Source organism: Corvus hawaiiensis, chromosome 11 (genome assembly GCF_020740725.1).
Source record: "Corvus hawaiiensis isolate bCorHaw1 chromosome 11, bCorHaw1.pri.cur, whole genome shotgun sequence".
Taxonomy (NCBI): Eukaryota; Metazoa; Chordata; class Aves; order Passeriformes; family Corvidae; genus Corvus; species Corvus hawaiiensis.
Genome location: NC_063223.1, coordinates 5086799 through 5105751, shown reverse-complemented (window position 1 = coordinate 5105751; position 18953 = coordinate 5086799). Strand labels below are relative to the sequence as shown.

General features: G+C 44.7%; 1 protein-coding gene across 4 annotated transcripts in view; it reads left to right on the top strand.

Annotated features, from left to right (window-relative positions):
* CNTN6 (contactin 6) overlaps window positions 1-18953 on the top strand; it is a 128813-nt gene that overhangs the window by 88899 nt on the left and 20961 nt on the right. For all 4 annotated transcript variants that reach the window (XM_048315699.1, XM_048315698.1, XM_048315696.1 and 1 more), the window contains 3 exons: window positions 1885-2021; window positions 5796-5925; window positions 6887-7037. In XM_048315699.1, the coding sequence (XP_048171656.1) occupies window positions 1885-2021; window positions 5796-5925; window positions 6887-7037 (418 nt within the window). The remainder of the gene's footprint in view (window positions 1-1884; window positions 2022-5795; window positions 5926-6886; window positions 7038-18953) is intronic.

Genomic DNA, 18953 nt, shown 5'->3' with positions numbered 1-18953 from the left:
GCAGCAGATGCAGAGCAGGGAAGGATTCAGTTCATGGCAGTGAAGGTGATTTCACCTCCTCTTTGAGCTGAGCTCTGTTGTCCCACAAACAGATGAGGACAAAGCAGGGGGAACTCATCCATTCTTCCCTCTCCTTCCAGCCTGGCTAAAAGTGGAGAATAATCTGGGAAGCTCTTCTCCCTTTCCTTGTCCCTTCCCATGTACATTAATTTCCTGCAGTCCCGGTCACAGAGGATGGTCCCTCATAGCCAGGGTGAATTACATCTCTGTAGTCCAATTGTTAACACCCAGGGAAAGCAACATATTTTGACAGGAATAAGAGGAGAGATCTTTTCTCTAGCTCATAAATCTTTCAAAGGAGAAAGCCAAAAAGAAAAAAAGGAAACATAACAGTGAGGGGAAAAAAATCACAGCAAGCGAGACTGAGCCTCCAGTTAACATCTGTTGAGAAGACTCTGGCAAGTATTTTCCTTTTTTTTTATTTAAGTAAATCTCTTCTAATGAAGAGATGCAGGCTTTGCTGATAAGGTACCAGGCTCCTGCAGCCATGGCTAATATCAAGATATATGCCAGGAATAGAACAGTCTTCTGCTAGTTTAAATATTTCATTATTTCCTTGCTTTCAGGGGGTAGTTGTTGCTCTCATTGCACACTAATTTTTTTCACCACGTCAATCAAGCAGTTCCATTAAAATTAAGTTCAGTAGATTACCTGGACGTGATTGATAACAGCACAGGCAATTATAAAATTATGATCAGTTAATTCAATCTAAAACAATGTGCTTATTAACTGTGCTTTGTACATTAATTAATAGCAGCTCATAGTGAAACATATAAACAGCGCTCATGAAGCCTTGGCATGAGGTTTTTTTGCCATATTCGTAGTGTGCTGGTAAATTATCTCTGTAATTGATTTCCTCTTGCTCCTTTTCTGTTCTCTGGGGGTTTTTCTCTGGAGGAAGGTTGTCTCCAAGAAACAAGGACTCTTTCCTGGACGCTGCTTTGCGTGTGATCCCTCCAGCCCATGCTTTAGGCTCTGAGAGCAGTAAAAATTACATGTAATTAGAAGCATTTTTAAGCAGGGTGAACTCCGTCCTTATAGGATCTTAGAGCACCTAAAGGGGCTCCAGGGGAACTGGAGAGGGACTTTGGATAAGGCATGGAGGGAAAGGACAGAGGGAATGGCTTCCCACTGCCACAGGGCAGGGATGGATGGGATGTTGGGAAGGAATTCTTCCCTGTGAGGGTGGGGAGGCCCTGGAATGGAAGTCCCAGAGAAGCTGTGGCTGCCCCTGGATCCCTGGCAGTGTCCAAGGCCAGGCTGGACATTGGGGCTTGGAGCAGCCTGGGACAGTGGGAGGTGTCCCTGCCCGTGGAATGAGGTGTTATTTATTCTCCCCAGGTCTCACCTTCACCTCCGTCCTGACAACTGTTCTCAATGTCAGCCTTCCCCAGGAGAATCCCTGCTCAGCTCAGTCCTTGAGTCTCAGTTGTCTACAGAGCTGCTGTGTGATTCTTGCAAGTTCTGCTTTTACACCTCAGTGAATTTCTTTAGAGGAAGGCTTTGCAGAAATTAGGGGTCCTGGTGCTTATCAAGCATATCCTGAATTTCAGGCACCTAAAATCACTGTTCCTGCACATTTTGGCCATAAAAATGGATAAAATCTTAACCAAACTGCCTACCCACTAACCACTTGATTTCTATTTTCCCAAGCTTGTCCTGAAGCTTAATGCCAGGAAATTGTTGTACAGAATTCACTTGCAGCATAATAAAAATGTGTTGAACAGATATTAATTAGCCCTGCTCAGTTCATTAATTAATGGCAGCATACCTCAAGCAAAATCACTTTTCTCTTGCTTAAAATGCTTTGCATATTCTTTTCAGCACCCCCTGAATGGGATAAAAAAATCCAAAATGCCTTTCTGTCTCTCTATGACAGTTTATTTTGGGAATGTAAGGCAAGAGGAAAACCAAGCCCTTCCTACAGCTGGTTAAAAAATGGCCAGCCCCTCGTGTCAGAGGTAAGATTCCTGTTGTCTTCTTTGATTATTCACTCATATTGTTTTTCATGATTTAGTCATAAAATTCAATTCACAGTACATTAGTTTCAAGAAAAAATAGGTAAAGATTCATATATCAAAATAAACATAATACCGCAAACTCTTTGCAACACAGAGCCTCAGTTTTTGGCCTTTGTCTTTACTGGAAATGTATGAAATTGCAGTTTAGAGAGAGAGAAACACCAATTTCTTCATGTGAAATATTTAATTGCTTCAAGACATGGCTGTAGGTATAGAAGGGCTTAAAAATATGAGTTCTATTTGGTGAAAGAAACACCAAATGCATTTGTAGATATAATCTGCAGTTTGGGGAACTGGTAGGATGCCAGAGGACTGGAAGAGGATTCCAGAGCTGGAATTGCAAAATGATCAGCGTTGAATTGCACTTTTCTTCTGTTTCTGTTCTTAATCAGTAGCTGGGTGGGCCTTTGGTCTCGTGCAGAGTGGCTGCTCTCCTGCTGAGTTAATCTTTTACCTTAATTAATCAGTCAGCTCTGAAAATCAGCTGATTTTGAGCTGGATGATTTCTGTGCTTTGCAGAGGGAGAATAGACCGAGGAAAGCCATGGAAAGGTGTAAGGAAAAGAAGGATAAGTGCAAAATGTCACTTGAATGACCAAGTGGAAAGGGAAGTAGGAGTGCGGGAGGAGAGGGGAAGTTTGGAGCTTAAACGCTTGAGAACCACGAGCAGAGCCTTCACCAGCCAGGTCTTTGAGAACCCAGCTTCCAGGCACAATCCCTGCATTCCTGTGGTTGCCAAGCTCTGGCACATGCATCCTCCAGCCTCCAGTTGTTGGCATCCTCATGGAGAAGGTGTGACAAGAGACTCTTTGCATTCTGCTGAGGCCAAGTTTTTCCATTATTTTTTAATCAAGCCTCCATCCAGCCTCTCTGGGGCACACGATGGTTCATCCTCAAGGCATTTGCACTTGGATGGAAAAAAATAATACTGTGATTCATTCCTGTCTAGCAAGAGCACATACAGGAGAATTTCCAAAACATATGGGCTAAATTAGCACCTGCTGGGCTGCAGAACCAGCATTTATTTGATTTAGTTGTATTTATTTAAAGAAGTTGGAGTGGGGTCCAATCTTCCCTATAATTTTCTGCTGGATCAGTCCTAAACAGACCCAACCTGCATCTGGACAAAACAGCCAGAATTTATCTGGATTGCAGTTTTTCTGAACCTGCTCATTGCACTCATTGTCACCTCTTTCTGAGCAAGATTATCTTGTTTCTCTCACTCTGAAGGCAGCAATATTTAAAGTCTGTCACTCTCCACTTGCACCGTTTCAATAAAGAGGAATGAAATGCTCGACAGACACATTTTCAACCAGCATTTTCACAGCACTTACAGTGTGCTGTAACTGCAGTTCTTCAGGCAACAAAATGCTGGATGCTATTGCTCAATGGACAGAATGGACACTTCGGAGGGGAAAGTACAAGGGAGATGTAATAAAATATTCAGTTTGTCGCAGCACCCTGTGTGTCGGAATTCTCCCAGGAAGAATAACATACAGATGCTTTTCACCCTGGGGCCGATTCTGATTGTCTCCTCTTTGTCAAACCTCTCTGCCTGACCACCTGGCTGGTCATCCCAGCATTATTCCTGCTCGTGTACACGGCGTGCTTTATTCTTCCCTTTGTCTGGACAGCTCAAAAGAGCTGGCAGAGAACGGTGGGGAATTTGGGACAAGTATGGAACACGAGCCTCACTTCAGAGAGGGGTTTTGTATTCAAAGGATGTTTGTAAAAATAGAATGCATTGAGAGAATAGCAAACAGCCTGGAGGTAAAACTAAGTATGCAAAAGATATCTGTAGTGAAAACCTCGAAAAAAATTATCAGTGGCTAAGTAATGTTGTTAATTAGTTTGCCACACACCAGCCATGCAGCCCCAGGCTGTGCTCTCATTACGTTTCCAAGCTAAACAAGCTTGGGCTGGGTCATTGTGATTGGGAGACCTCCAAAGAAAAGCTGGGGTGTTGGAAAACGTGTCCCAGCTGTGGGTGACAGCCCTCAGAACCACGCATGCCCTGGGCTGATCCCAGCAGGAAAGGGGGGATTCTGCCCCTGCACCCCTGTGCTCAGGTGAGACCCCACCTGCAGAGCTGCCCCAGCCCTGGGCCCAGCACAGGGAGAACCTGGAGCTGCTGGAGAGAGCCCAGAGGAGGCACCAGGATGAGCAGAGGGATGGAGAGGGAGGAAAGGCTGGGAGAGCTGGGATTGTTCAGCCTGGAGAGGAGAAGCTCGGGGGTGACCTCATTGTGGCCTTCCTGTGCTTGAAAGAAAGATGGAGAGAGACTATTTACAAGGCCCTGGAGTGACAGGACAAGGGGAATGGCTGCAAACTGACAGGGGCAGAGCTAGATGGGATACTGGAAAGGAATTGTTCCCTGTGAAGGTTGGGAGGCCCTGGCACAGGGTGCCCAGAGCAGCTGGGGCTGCCCCTGGATCCCTGGCAGTGTCCAAGGCCAGGTTGGACAGGGCTTGGAGCAGCCTGGGACAGTGGAAGGTGTCCCTGACCATGGCAGGGGTGGGATGGGATGAACTTTAAGATCCCTCCAACCCAAACCTTTCTGGGATTTTATGACAGATGTTTAAGATGTTTAGCACTTCACAAATACATTTGAGACACTTGCGGCTGTTCATCAAACGTTGGAGTGCATCCCCTAACAATGTGCTCCAAACTCTTCAATTCCTGCTCCAGAGGCAGGAGAGCCAGACTGAATGAGCAGCAGCATCCTACCAGTGGTATCTGCTGTTCAGGCTTGCACTTGGTGACGGGATTTATATTCCCTGTGGGTATCTTCCAAACTCATCTTTGAGGAATGCTTTTTTTTCTCCTCCTCTGTGCTACACTTTGCAGTACAGCTATTATTGTCTCCAGAGAGTAGTAATTGTAAAATCACAAGATATTTAGCTTTAAGTTACGATTGCAGCATGAAAAAGGCTTTTTTCTGTTTCCTGAAACAGAGCAAGTAAAACTTCTTTCAATACACCAGATTCCAAGCTCTGGTCCAAATATACCCACTGTGCAGCTTCCCCTGCTTCAGCAGGATAGCTGAAGAAAGTTGGTGAGTGTAGAAATCCAAGCCTGGAGGAGAATGCTCTCCCTGTGTCTGAGCAGCTGCCTGGGGCTTTCCAATTGGAATTTAAGTGTTGGCTTTCAGTGGAGCTTTTCCAGTGGCTCATTTTTCTGGAACTCTTGCTGCGATGCTGTTCGAAAGGTTCCTGTTATTGGAGCACCTCTGTCTCCTGTGGAGCTTTTCTGATCACATTTATCTGATGGGATGATGGAATGATGTTTCACCAGCCAGGGATGAGGTGCTGCTTCTCAGGATCCAGGTGGAAGATGCCCCAGGCTCCCAGTGTGGAGCATCCCTACAGGTAGCTCCTTCTGTGCCACCTTCATGGTGAAGGATAACCACAGATTCCCAGCTCAGCAGTGCAGGGAAACACCTGGAAAACCTGGACAAACCTGCCCAGAGCCACTACTGTGACATGTGCCTGGATTTCCTGAAAAGCCGGAAGAGCTCAGAGGGCTGAAAATACAACCACCACCACCACACAGTGAGGTGCACATCCTATTTCTGATGTATCCATCCTCATTGCTCCCAAGAAAATAACATTTCTGCTTCTGAATTGTGATCAGGTGTGCCAGTGTGATGCTAAAAAACCTTTTCTTTGTTCACTCATCAGCTCTGCCAATGTTTTCCTTGTTTTCCTCTTATCAGGAAAGAATTCAAATAGAAAATGGGACTCTCCTCATCCCCATGCTGAATCTGTCAGACTCTGGCCTCTATCAGTGCGTGGCAGAAAATAAATATGACGCAATTTATGCCAATGCTGAGCTGAGGGTGATCGGTGAGTAAATGTCACTAAAATGAGCAAGAACCCAGTAAAAAGGACACTCGTTGAAAATAAATTGAATTTAAGAGAAGAAGAGATGAAATCCCACCTGGCAGTTCAAACCTGATATTTCTTTGCTTTTCACCCACATGGAAATGTGTTTTTTTAGTTTCATTTCATGGCTTGTTCGTAGGAAGAATCTAATCCATGTGTGGCCTTTTTTCATTATCTCATATACACCAGTTTAATGAATGCTGTTTCTTGCTTTGTTTGAGTTATTAATAGTTATTCTGCAGGTTTTAAAAGTGATTTCAGAAAGCAGGGGAAATAGTTTGAGCTGTAAACAAAGAGCATATGGCAAATATGGACATAAATAACATGGAAAAAGGAATCTCATTAATGATAACCAGAGATGGACATGAATGGAATTTGCTCATATATTATAAAAGTATTCTGTTCTCGATTTCAAAATGTAAAGTTTGCTCAAGAGCCAAATATCAGTGAACCCAGTAAAACACAGACTTTAGGAGCACTCAATGTCTTGTGTTTTCTCCTTCTCCAAGATTGAATTTTCACATAAACTGCTGGAAAAATAAACCTATTTTCAGAAACCAGAGTAGGTTTATGAAAAGAAAGCCAGAGTAGAACTGTGCTTGTGACAGAATACTCTCTGCAGATGAATATATGTGGCTGGATCAGGAGTGTGAAATTTATCCTGTTCGCGAATCTTGTCTTCCATCACGGATAGACCAGTTCTCCCAGTCTCCAGATTTCCTCAGGAAAGTTTGTCAGAGCACATAGTTATAGATAGAGAGCTTTGGAAACAGAATTAGAATTTTTTGGTACTTAGATACATTTTTAATGTTAGATTTAGATTTACTTTTGCAGAAATCTCAAAACCCAAGCAATTATTAAATTCACCGAGAGAAGACTTTGGCAAGTTTAGTAATGTCTCTTCTTCCTTCTCTCCTTTCAGCTGCAGCCCCTGATTTTTCCAGAAATCCCGTGAAGAAGCTGTCTGTTGTTCAAGTTGGAGGGGAAGTTACAATCGGGTGTAAACCCAGCGCTTCTCCCAGAGCTGCTGTTTCATGGAGAAAGGGCTCGGAGGTTCTGCACCAGAACAAAAGGTACGGGCAGCAAGCGGCGACTGGGCCGTGTGATTTCTCTGTTTTAGTATCATTTAAAGCTCATTGAAACACAGCTGGCTCAGGTTTGCTTTGGGCAGCTCATTGATGGAAAACTTGGATGCCAGAGGCCTCTTTGTCTTTAGAGCGGCCGTGGAGTTCTGGGGGTGCAAAGCGGGATGAGCACAGAGCCCGAGCGAGCCCACGCGGGTAAATGTGTGATCCATATGTTTGTGCTCATCAGCACTTAATTCATGGCAAGCCACGGAGCTGGAGGGAATCAGCTTCACGAGGACACAGCCCTGGAGGCTCAGGGAAGCAGGATGTGCCCCCAGGCTGAGGCATAATTGCTCTGCAGCTGTACAGGTTGTACAATAACCCCGGGCACAATCAGCCTCCCCGCCCTGTCGCTCCTGTTTAGGCAGGATTTAGCTGCTGGCCCAGCACCTGGGACATGCCCACACCAACTGGTGTGGGTGCTGGGGGGTTTGGTGAGGACTAATTCCTTATTTCTGACCTGCCAGGAACCATCTCCGTTGCTATATTTCAATGCTCTCAGGCACAGGATGGGATTGTTGGGGTGGACAATGCCCAGGGGGTTGGATTCCATGATTCCTGTGGGTCCCTTGCAGCTCAGGCTATGCCATAATCCTGTGATTCCTCACTAATGGCAATTAAATGGTGAAATATTAAAATCAAAGAGTCTTACTGGCAGAAATGATGGATAGTATATGCAACATAGAGCCCTGAGGATATTTCCATACACAAATGGAGACAGATGGATGAAATGGGCAGCAGTGTCTTTAAGAAGTGCTGGGAATGTCTGGGAGTCCTTCTCAGCATCTCTTTCAGTTCACGAGTATAACAGCAACCCTCTTTTGTCACATTCTGTTGTCAGCCTTGGAAATCTATAATCAGTAATTCTTAAAGCTCTGGCAACTGAACACCAGATTTTGCACACAGGACCAGTTGCTCGAGGAGGTTACTCTGGGTCACATCAGACTTCAAATGAAGAAAATTCTCTAAAACATTATCCCAAACTCTGATAAAATATCTATTTCCCTATGCCATGCTGCAGGAATGTACGATAGAGAAAAATCACGGGAGTATTTATGAAAGAAGGTGCAGATCTGAGAATTTTACATAGGTGCTGGCAATGGAACAGAAACATTTGGGTGAGCAATCAATCCATGGCCATAAAGAGCTTCCCAACGACTTTCCCCACCTTTAGTAGTGGCAATTTTATTTCCATTTTTACCACTCACTATGAAAAATACTTTTCTAACCAGTGTTTAATCAAATCTTTATTTGTCTTCCGATTGTATTTTGATTGTGTGGCCTATTCCAGAGGCTGAGCTAAGCCTGGATCTTGAGGTTCCACTACTCTGCTATTCCCCACCTGATTTACTGATTAAAAAAATATTTACACGCTCTGTCCAGTATTTACTTGTGCTGCTGTTTTAATTTACTAACAATAATTCCTGAGCATCCCAGAAGGCTCCTGCTGCTGGGCAGGAGCAAACAGCAGGAGCAGGATTTACAGAGGGAGACAGTGTTTAAACTCCCTGCGTGCACAACGCCAGTGCCAGTGTGGCCACTGGTGCAAAGGGGAGTTTAGGAGGCTGTTTGATTATTAAATGACAAACTGGCTGCTGCTGTGCTTCAAAAGGAGGGGAAATAAATCAGTGTTAGTCGGGAGGTGTCTCTGACAGAAAACAAAAATGAAAGAAGGGTTTGTGTGGCTGTAAAGTACATGGCTAATTAAAGTGCTGAAATCACACATAAAAAGAGAGGGAACATGGTCTGCCTTTCTCCACTGATATGATTAAACCCTGACAAACCCTTATTTCTGCTCCCTTTTTATCGTGCTGCAATTATAACCTTTATGGGCTCCTTCATTGGCCTTTTTTTAAATATTTGGTGGGGTTATAGTTGCTAGAAAAAGGAAATACCAATCCCTTCCAGTTCTGGCAGCCAAACTGTGATGGGCTCATTCCTAAATAAGTCAGATCACGCAGCTTCTTTTAAATTATTTAGATGAATTTAATCTCTTGTTAAAGCAGTAGTGAAACCAGACCTATTCCACCCAAAGGGGAAGAATATTCCTTCTTTTTCATTTTTTTTCCTTTCACTCCTGATAATAGTTCATTCCTGATTGTGCTGAATATGTGGTAACCACTCTCCCTGATCATCTGAACTCTTGATAAGACAGGAGAACTCTGCTCTATATTACATTCAGTTTGTAAGGCTACAAAGATGTGTGTTAAATAGGAACACTAATTAATAGATTATCCAAATTAACAAATGCACAATTAAATATTTTTAATTAGATTTCCCTGAGTTCTTGAGGTCATTTTTAAGTTTACAAAGCTGCAGTATTTGGGTCCCTGCTATCTGAAAAATATCTTACAGTTCTTTGAAGGGAAATTTTCTTGCCAGGGATCAGCAGTGAATGTCCTCAGCCCTCAGTCCCCTTTTTAGGGCAGAGTTTCCTCCAGACCCACTTGTCTTCTCCATCCTTTCTGTGGCTCAAACCCACCATAGCTCAGCTCTTCAGCAGCTTGGCTGCTCTCATTTCTGTAAAACACTTTATTGCACTTGAAGTCATGTAAGTCATTATTGTAATCATATTGCACATGAAGACATGTAAGTCCTGCAGAAAATGCCAAAATAATCACTTTTTCACATTAGATGGTGAGGTAATCCTGGACATACCAGTTCCAGATCTGTTTATATTCCCAGCCCTCTCCATTGATTGTTTTCCCTCAAAATATTCGGAAATAACTCCATTCCACTCTTATTGACAGGACTCAGCCCCTGAGTACTGGGATTTATCCATGGGCCATGCTGCTGGCACCTTAGAGAGGGAATTTGAGGTCATCTGCTGCAGGAATCCAATGGAAATCTCAAAGTTGGCTCATCCTGGCTGGTTTTCCTGCTCCCTCCTCACTTGATAGCCACCAGTTCACCTTCAGGTGCTCTCTTGGGCACTTAACCTCCTTCTTTGGGTCAAAGTCTGGAGAAATGGGGTTTTGGGAGCAATGCCACTTCTCCAAAGGACAACAGTTTGGTTTTTGTGGAATAAAGGACTTTCCCTGGCATGTGCTGTGGGTTTTAGCTCAGTGTAGGAATGAAACACAACAAAACCCGAGCTTTATGCTCCAAACTCCCTCCCTGTGGAGTCTGACACAGATTTCAGCTGTTTTCATGGGCGTCACATCATCAGTGCATGCAACAGGAGTTTTTTCATCTCACTTCTCCCTTCTATCCCGTCGTATCCACCGAGGAAACAAAGGAGAAGAAAGGAACAATTCATATATTAAATAAAACAAATTTGCAAGTCTAGACACTGATCTCGTCACAAACGTCTGTCTTTGTACCTTCAGCGAATTCAGACTCGGGACCCTCGTGGAAAACTTATTTTACAAAAAATTCCTTTTGATGGAAGCATTTTAATAAATGGGAATTGGCCCTCGTTTTCTTTGCCAGAGAGAGGTGCTATTCCCCCAGCCTGGGCTGAGGATCCCCAAGCACCGCAGTGAATGTGCATAAACATATGTGATTCACTTCACTCGGAATTTCAATGAGGAGAGCTGAGGGAAAACTGAGAAATGAGGTAGGCTGGAAGAATGCATTAGTCATATACAGCACTTTCCATGCATTAATAATCAGTAATAAGCAAATATTCATAATTTAAATTGTTTTTTGGGGCCCGGGCAAGAAGTACATTTAGGGATCATAAAATATGCTCAATACCTGCTGGCTCCATGACTTGCTTGTAGGACATGGTTCAGTCCCAGTTCTGTGAAGGATGGGAATGGATCTTCTGTCACAAATAAAGCTGGGGAATTCTGTGTGCCGTGGCACTCTTGGTTTTGGTGTTTTACACTCAAGTTGTTATTCAGAGGAAACGTGGGGAAACGACGACATGGAAAGCTGTATTTCATCAACACTGTGGAAAGAGAACGGAGCAGGGGTTGTGGCTGGGTGGGGGAATTATCTGGGAATTGCTGAGTTCTTGGAGCTGCCCCTTGGAGCCTCAGACTCAAGGGGTTCTCCTGCTCCCACGTGAACAGCCAGGACCCAGCAGGTTTCCTTAGGGTCTGTTCTCCCACCTCTCTCTGGGCACTCTGGGCCACCCCCTGCTGGTGCTTTCCTTCTGCTCCTCCACTGCTCATAGCCAGATTTCAAAACCTTGAGCATTTTAACACATTTAAACTTTTTTGCTATTTGGGAAAAGGATTGTTTCGTATCTGTGGAGGGAATTACACAAAGAGGGAGTTAAAAGGTCTGCAGCTGCTCCTGAGGGGCAGCTCCGATCTCTGCTCTCTGTGACCAGGGACAGCACCCAGGGAACAGCTGGAGCTGTGTCAGGGGGTTTAGGTTGGAGATCAGGGAAAGGTTCTTCCCCCAGAGGGTGCTGGGCACTGCCCAGGCTCCCCAGGGAATGGGCACGGCCCCGAGGCTGCCAGAGCTCCAGGAGCGTTTGGACAGCGCTGCCAGGGATGCCCAGGGTGGGGTTGATGGGGTGTCTGTGCAGGGCCAGGGGTGGGACTGGATCATCCCTGTGGGTCCCTCCCAGCTCAGCTCATCCTGTGATTATTTGGTAAACAGAAGAAGTCCTCAATCCCCTGATCAAATACAACACACAAAATGTATCATCTGTGAAACAGCATTTCAGCTCCGACCAATTTGAGCAGAAATGTGTCAGGACAGTTCAGCAAACTTCAGGGAAACATTTCAATTACCAGAATGTCAGCGCTGTTGGTTTAGCTTCAGAATATCCATTATCCTTAAAAATAAATTAAAAAATCTGCTTGGGGAGGAATCAAGACCAAATGGATAGAAAATTCCAAAATTTGCACTAGTCTGCTAACAAAGGAGGAGATTGATGGCACTTGACTATTCTTTAGCTGAAGTCAATATGCAGCCTAAAGGAGTTATTTACTTTTACTTGGCAGGTGCCTCCCTCTCAAATGAGACACCAAACTTAGACAAGCAAAGCTGGGAGAATGAAACCCATCCACAGTGTTTGAAAAAACCCTCAGCTGCCTTGAAGTCAAAGCAGATGAGTAGCACAGGCAAAGAGGAGCTTTGCTTGTCAGGCTGCTCAGTGCCATAAACCACCCTGCTTTCCTCACCCACTGCTTGCACATAAAATACCCCAGATATTCGCTTGCAGGTACCAAGTTGCACATAAAATCCATTTTTCTTATGACATTCCAGCACTTACTTTTCGGTTCCCAGCTTTCTACAGCACTGCAGTTGGGTGAATAGCACTGGGATATTAATTTTACTATTATTTTATTTTTTAAGGCTGGTTTTTGAAGCCTGGATTAAGTGTATCTCTGGTTTTATCCTCCTTGCTTTTCTACCACGAAGAGTTTTGCATAGCTTTGATGAGATGCCTTAACCCTTCTATCTTATCAGTGTCTGTGTGCTTGTAAAGAAGTTCATTTCCTATTTTAGTATTTAAATAGAGCACTTGAAATGTGGGCATCAGCAATCAGAGCAATTCCAGCTATCTCAGACACCACTGCTGAAAGTCAACATGAATACAAATTAAGCTTATCTGTTGATGAAATCCCACTTTTGCCTGGAGAACCAATGGGATTGATCCCACATCTGCTAAATTTGATTAATCACTTCAGCTCCACTCCTTGCATACAAACACATTGACAGGGATCAAACACACAGGTTTACCTGACTGCCTTCCAGCAGGTCTGCTTGGTCTGAAGTCACTCATTAAGATGTGAAAACTCCTACAAAACCTGGGCTTGCTGTTCAGAAGTGTTTTTTATCTCTGAAGCCCCAGTGTCACATTTGGTGCTAACCAGACAAACCCCACCATCACACCATTCCTGAGGGAGTGCTGAGAGCTGCAGAAAGTATTTTCTAGCTAAAAATATCCACTGCTGGCACCACAGTGGTCCTGCTTTCAGGGGGAACAGGAAAGAGAAGGGTGTTGCAGAGGACTGGGAGAGGCAGCTCCAATGTATTTACTGAGGATTTATTCGCATTCAGCAGGGAAGTTTGTCTGGTTTTGGGGTTGATTTTTCCAGTGCTGCCTCCTGAACAATGCCACTGGGTCTGGGAGGAACATCACACATGGCAGCACTCACACCAATCACCAGAACTGGTGATACTGGCAGAAGAGAAGTCCTACAACAAAAGCTTATCAGAAAACACCCCAAACTCTCCTGAAGTACCTTCAGTCTTCCCTTCTTCTCCATCTTTCTGGTTATTTTGTTCTTGCTCCCCATGCTGAGGGTGAAGGCAGGGGAATGGAAAACCTGACTGAAAGATGAGGAAGGAGATAAGGAGAAGGAAGAACAAGCAGAGATGATGGGAAGAAAAAGGCAATATTTTTTTTTCCTCCTTTATCTTATTTCCCTTGGTTTTCCCCTTCCTTCTCTGCCTGTTCTTTTCTGTTTGAAGCCAAGGCACTGCAGAATAACGAGGAGGCAGGAGGGGACCCCCACTGCTAGCTGACCCAGGCAGCAGACAGAGGATACTGGTGCAGGGGAAGACAGGAGAAAAGGGCTTTTCCCTTCTTTTCTGTTTCCTTGGAGAGTTTCACAACGGAACAAGTCAATAAACCTAATTTCATCCTGTAGTGCTGAGTGCTCAGTGCCAGTGTTTGGCCCAGCAGACAACGAGCCTGGAGGAAGCAAATGAAGCAGATGTTCTCAGGTGAAAGAGGGAAAGAACAGCAACCTCGTGCTGCTGGGTTTATTGCAGCTCCCCTCTGCAGGACACCTCTCTGATACAATTTGGAATCGTTCCCACTCGAGCCGTGGCAGCCTTGTTAAGGTGAGCCTTCCCAAGGGGCTGTCCTGCATGCTGAGATGTCCCAGGAAATCCGTCACTCCTCCCTGTCCCGAGGAATCGCGATAGTCCAAACCCCAGCGAGGGTCAGTGCTGTGCCCTCTTCCCCTTCCAGCTCGTGTCCTGTCTCTGCTCCATGCACATTTTCTGGTGGATGCTCAGGACTCCATCCAAAGGCAGCTAATCTCATTGGATTTTTTCCACTGAGCAGGCTGGGAATCAAGCTTCCTAATTAGGAGTTTGCAGAAAAAAAAATAGTAATGAGAGAATGCAACCTTCTGTGCTTCTCTTCCAGTCCAAGCTGTGCTGCCATGCACATCATTACTGCTGGGGGGATTGCTGCAGCATCAAAAATGCCAGCGTGGGTGGAAAACATGCCCCAGATTTGGAAAACATGCCCCAGATTCAGAAAACATGCCCCAGATTTGGAAAACCTGCACCAAATTTGGAAAACATGCCCCAAATTTGGGAAACTTGCACCAAATTTGGGAAACATGCACCAAATTTGGGAAACATGAACCAAATTTGGGAAACATGCCCCAGATTGGAAACATGCACCAAATTTCGGAAACATGCACCAAATTTGGAAATCATGCCCCAGATATGGGAAACATGCACCAAATTTTCTGCACAGGCACCAAATCAAAGATTCTGATCCCCAGAGTTCTCAAAGAAAGCGTAGCATGAGAGGGAACAGAGCAGGGTGTGTTCAGGAGCTGCTATAAAATGAGATCTTGATTTACAAAGAATCACAGAATATCCCAGGTTGGAAGGGATCCATGAAGAGCATCAAGGTCCAACTGCTGGCCCTGCACAGGACACACATGATGGGCACAGGGACTGTGGCCAGGCAGTTTCTAGGTGTGATGGAGAAAGAGTCTTCCAGGGAGGGATTTCTGGGATCATTTGGAGTGGGAAGGGTCATGTGAGTGAGAGCACAGAAACAGCACCTTGAAAAAGTGGCTGAAGCTTGGCCAACATGAAAGATCTGTGAAGAGGCCACAAACAGCTCTGGTTTATCCATGGGGTTTTGGTACAAAGGAGTGCTGCTCTTTCATCGCTCCCTTTCCATGGATTTTCAGTGAAAGGGAAATCTGGAAAAGGAAAGGAAAAGCTGAAGAGACACACATGAGTGGCAGAACGTGCCTCACGCATCAAAAAGACAGAACCTTCCTATGCTCTGTGGTATTTTGAGCAAGGATATGGGGCTGGGGCTTCAGTGAACCACAAGTGCCCATCACTGTCACTCAAACTGGGCATAAATTCACCAGCCCAGGGAGGATTGTCCCAGGTTTCCTGCAGGCCCACAGGGAGCCCAACCAACAGGCACAAGAAATTAGAAGTGATGAGACGTGGCTGGTTTGGGGTTTGGAGCAGCCTGGGACAGTGGGAGGTGTCCCTGCCCATGGCAGGGGTGGCACTGGATGGGCTTTAAGGTCCCTTCCACCCCAAACCATCCCGGGATTCTCTGATTCTATTTTGGGAGTGAGTTCCAGGGTTTCTGAAATCCAGCCAGGGCCATGCTGGTGTCAGGTGCTTGTTGTCTGGACAGAATTCTTTAAGGTTACCAGCAGGTTTTATTGTTCTTGAGCTTCTGGAATGTGTTTTGACAAGTAGAGAGGGAAGCAGCTTCCTGCAAGTGAATGAAACTCCCACACAGAGGGTAATTCAGGGCCTTCTGTACTGTTGAAATTCCACTTAAATCCCATATTAAGGGCTTAGTTTTACATCTGGAGTGAATTTGGTTGTGTGAAGGGCTGAGTCAGAACCCCTGGTAGTGTCTGGATCGCGAAAATGATGATTAATGGTGGGATTAGAATAGTGACAGTGTGGACATCCCACCCTGCGCTGGAAGAGCTTTTGTCTGATGTAGCAGAGTTACAAAGATTTCATAAAACCAGCAGAACTTGGCAAATAGAGAAATTGGCAGCTGTTTTATTTGGCAATTCAGTTCCTTTTCTGGTTTTCTTTCCCATGCACACAGAGGTGCTGTTGCCCAGTATTCCCTGGCTTCGAGTTCTGGGATGAGTCACTACAAGAGATTTGGCCACAGGATGTTTTTGTCACTTTTTTCTTTGGCCATCACAGGGGAACATCTGCCTCACATTTAATCCTTGAGTGTGTTACAGACAGGGCAAACCAGCTTTGGCTATTTTATGTTAAAGGCAGTAGCAGCTCCTGAAAATCCTGTGTTTTCTCTGGAATCTGTATGATGGAGCCTAGCTGAGTTCAGATGTCTGTTTATATTTACATAAATAAATATTTGTGGTCCCAGTTGCAGGGATTTGATGCAGAAGTAATTCTATTTTTAGGAAGATAGGGGGGAATTTTAAGAAATAGGAAGGAACATTTCTAGCGTCACATTCTATAATTTCTGATTAGACTTTTTTCTACAATATTTTAATAAGAATGTTCACCCAGATTGTGTAATTTTGTTTTGATCCAAAGCATTTATTTGATTTCCAGTTAATTGTCAGTCAACCCTGAAGCTCATTTATATCAGCATGCAGATAAGGAAAATCTTTTAAGCACAGTTTATTAAATGGCAACACCATTAGCATACAAATTATGCTCAGAATAGAATAAACAGGTACAAAGATCATTAACATATGATACAGACAGGCAGATCTCAGATGGGATTCAGTGGGACCTTTTCAAAAATACCAGGGCTGTCAGCAGCAGGGACAAGTCATTCACTCAGTCAAACTTTACTCACATTTCCATCTGCATAAATCTCTGCTAATTCCGAGTCACTTGGGAGCTGTGCTTGTCTTTCTGCCCCTCATTCTCTTCCCTCTGTAGTTTTTAGTGCAGCCTCCATTGCTCCTCAATCATTGTAAAATTAGAGGAGTCAGATATTGTCTCAGTGTCTGGCAGCGTGTCTGGAGAAATTTATAAACAATATGTCTTTGCACAGCCTGGAAATAAAGAGGGGGTTTGCTCCTGAGCAGCAAGGGGAGGCTGAGCAGACACGGTTTCAAATAGGATTTCTCAGATAATAAAAATTACTTTGCCTCTGATTCCATCAGATCCAGATTCCTCCCTTTTTATCAGCACAGTGCCAGGATGAGGCTGCAATAACGCTGGGAGGTGTCAGGTGCTAGAGGAAGGCAGGAGACAAGAAGAGGAAATCTTTACACAGTATCAGGGTTACTCTATTTGGAAAGGAATTAGGTCCATGAAAGGAGAGATGCCCTTCTGGCAGTGCTGAAACCTGCAGAATTCACCCTGGTTTTACACCGATCCAGCTCAAGATTTTGATGGGGATTTCAAAGACCTTTGCTGTATTGAATGCTGGATGCATTTCATATCCATGAATTAACATCCCCCCTCTCCCGAAAACAGATTGGCTGAACAATGCAGCAGTGCACAAAGCTACCCCTGCTGCACTTTTAAATCTAATGACTTGACACCTCTTTCTTTTCTCAGATTTTATCTCTTCTATCAGCCTTGTTAAATACATATTATTCTTTCATGCTCTTAAGTTCAAAGCAAATAGCCATCAACAATCTTTTGTTCACACGAGACAACACATTCGGAGATGGTTTGTTTGGCCTGGTTAATTAAAAGCTGTAAAATCCCTGCTTGATTTCTCAAGTTCTTTACTTAAAAAGTATGTGTGACAATTTTAATGAGCTCTCACTTCTTCCCCATAGCCTCGTGGCTTCTGCACAAACTTTGCAAACTCTTCTTTTTGAACATCACACAGAGCTCTGACTCCAGCAGAACCTGGGGAGGCTGTTTGTTTTCTATTCCTGCACATGGTGCTCATCTCCTCTCCTGATGGAGTCACTCAGAGGAGAATTCCAATATTTGTATCTGATGGGCTTAAAGTAAAAGAGGGTCAGGTTAGGAAGAAAGCAGGAAGAAATATTCCACAGTGTGGGTGATAAAACTCTGCCACAGGGTGCCCAGAGAAGCTGGGGCTGCCCCTGGATCCCTGGAAGTGTCCAAGACCAGGCTGGACGGGGCTTGGAGCAGCCTGGGATCATGGAATGTGTCCCTGCCCAATGGACTGGATGGGCTTTGAGGTCCCTTCCAACCCAAACCGTTCCACAATTCTATATGGATTGATATTTCCGTGTATTCCCAATTTGCCCTGGTGTGCAGGAACTTTGCATGAACTGGACCTTCATCTCTTCTTTTCCTCACAGCAGCTTGGGTTAATTAAGCTGTTCACCCAGAGGCAGCACCAGGCAGGAGCACAGGAGGCAGCAGGACTCTGATCAGGATTTAAGCATTCTGTAAGTCAGAGATGCCAGTCTAGAGTTAGGCCCGTGCTTAAGCAATCCCTTGCTGCCTCAGGGCTTTATGAACAGCTGGGTCCTGAGTTCTTCCTTCTCCTGCTTTCACAGCCATGCAGTTATCAGATCTGCTTCAGATCTCATGCTTTTGGTCCTTTGACAGGCACTTATTTACTTATTGAGAGAAGTCCAGTTTTCCTGGCAGACAAAATATTCTCTCTGCATGATGTCGGACAAGTTAAACTTTTCTGTCTCGTCTCAGCACTGGGAATTACCTTGTCTGGTGCGGCAGCTGTTGAGAATTATTATCTATAGCCTTCACACAGCCTCAAATGTTGTGAAAAGGAATGGTTTCCAGCAAGCCTTTCAGCAGGTGAGACGTGCCTTTCACAGCTTCTTTCTAAACCACTTGTCAGAGCTTGATCCAAAGCCCATTAAAGGCAATATTCCCATTGCCTTCTGCATCACAGCTCCCTGATTTGAGAGATAAATGGGAGACGATGAAGTGCAGCCCCTCTGAGCCCACCCACAGCACAAAATCGTTGCTCTGAGGGAGTTTAGGGCAACTTTGCTGCTCTTGGCACCTGCGGCAGTGTCTCACAGGGCACTGCTGGTTTTCTTCTGGCATTTGAAATGCATAGTCTTGATTTTCTGCTGTGCTCTGTCTTCCCAGCCCTCTCCTGACAGAGACCTCAGGACACCTGGAAATTTCTCACTTTTTAAAAAAATTTTCTTTCATTCCCTTCCCCACTAAACTAATTACTCTGGAGTCCTTTATGCTCTCACACAAGTTGTGCCTGAGTATCTTATTTGCTGCTCACTCTAATTGTTGTTAGGTAGCGTGACC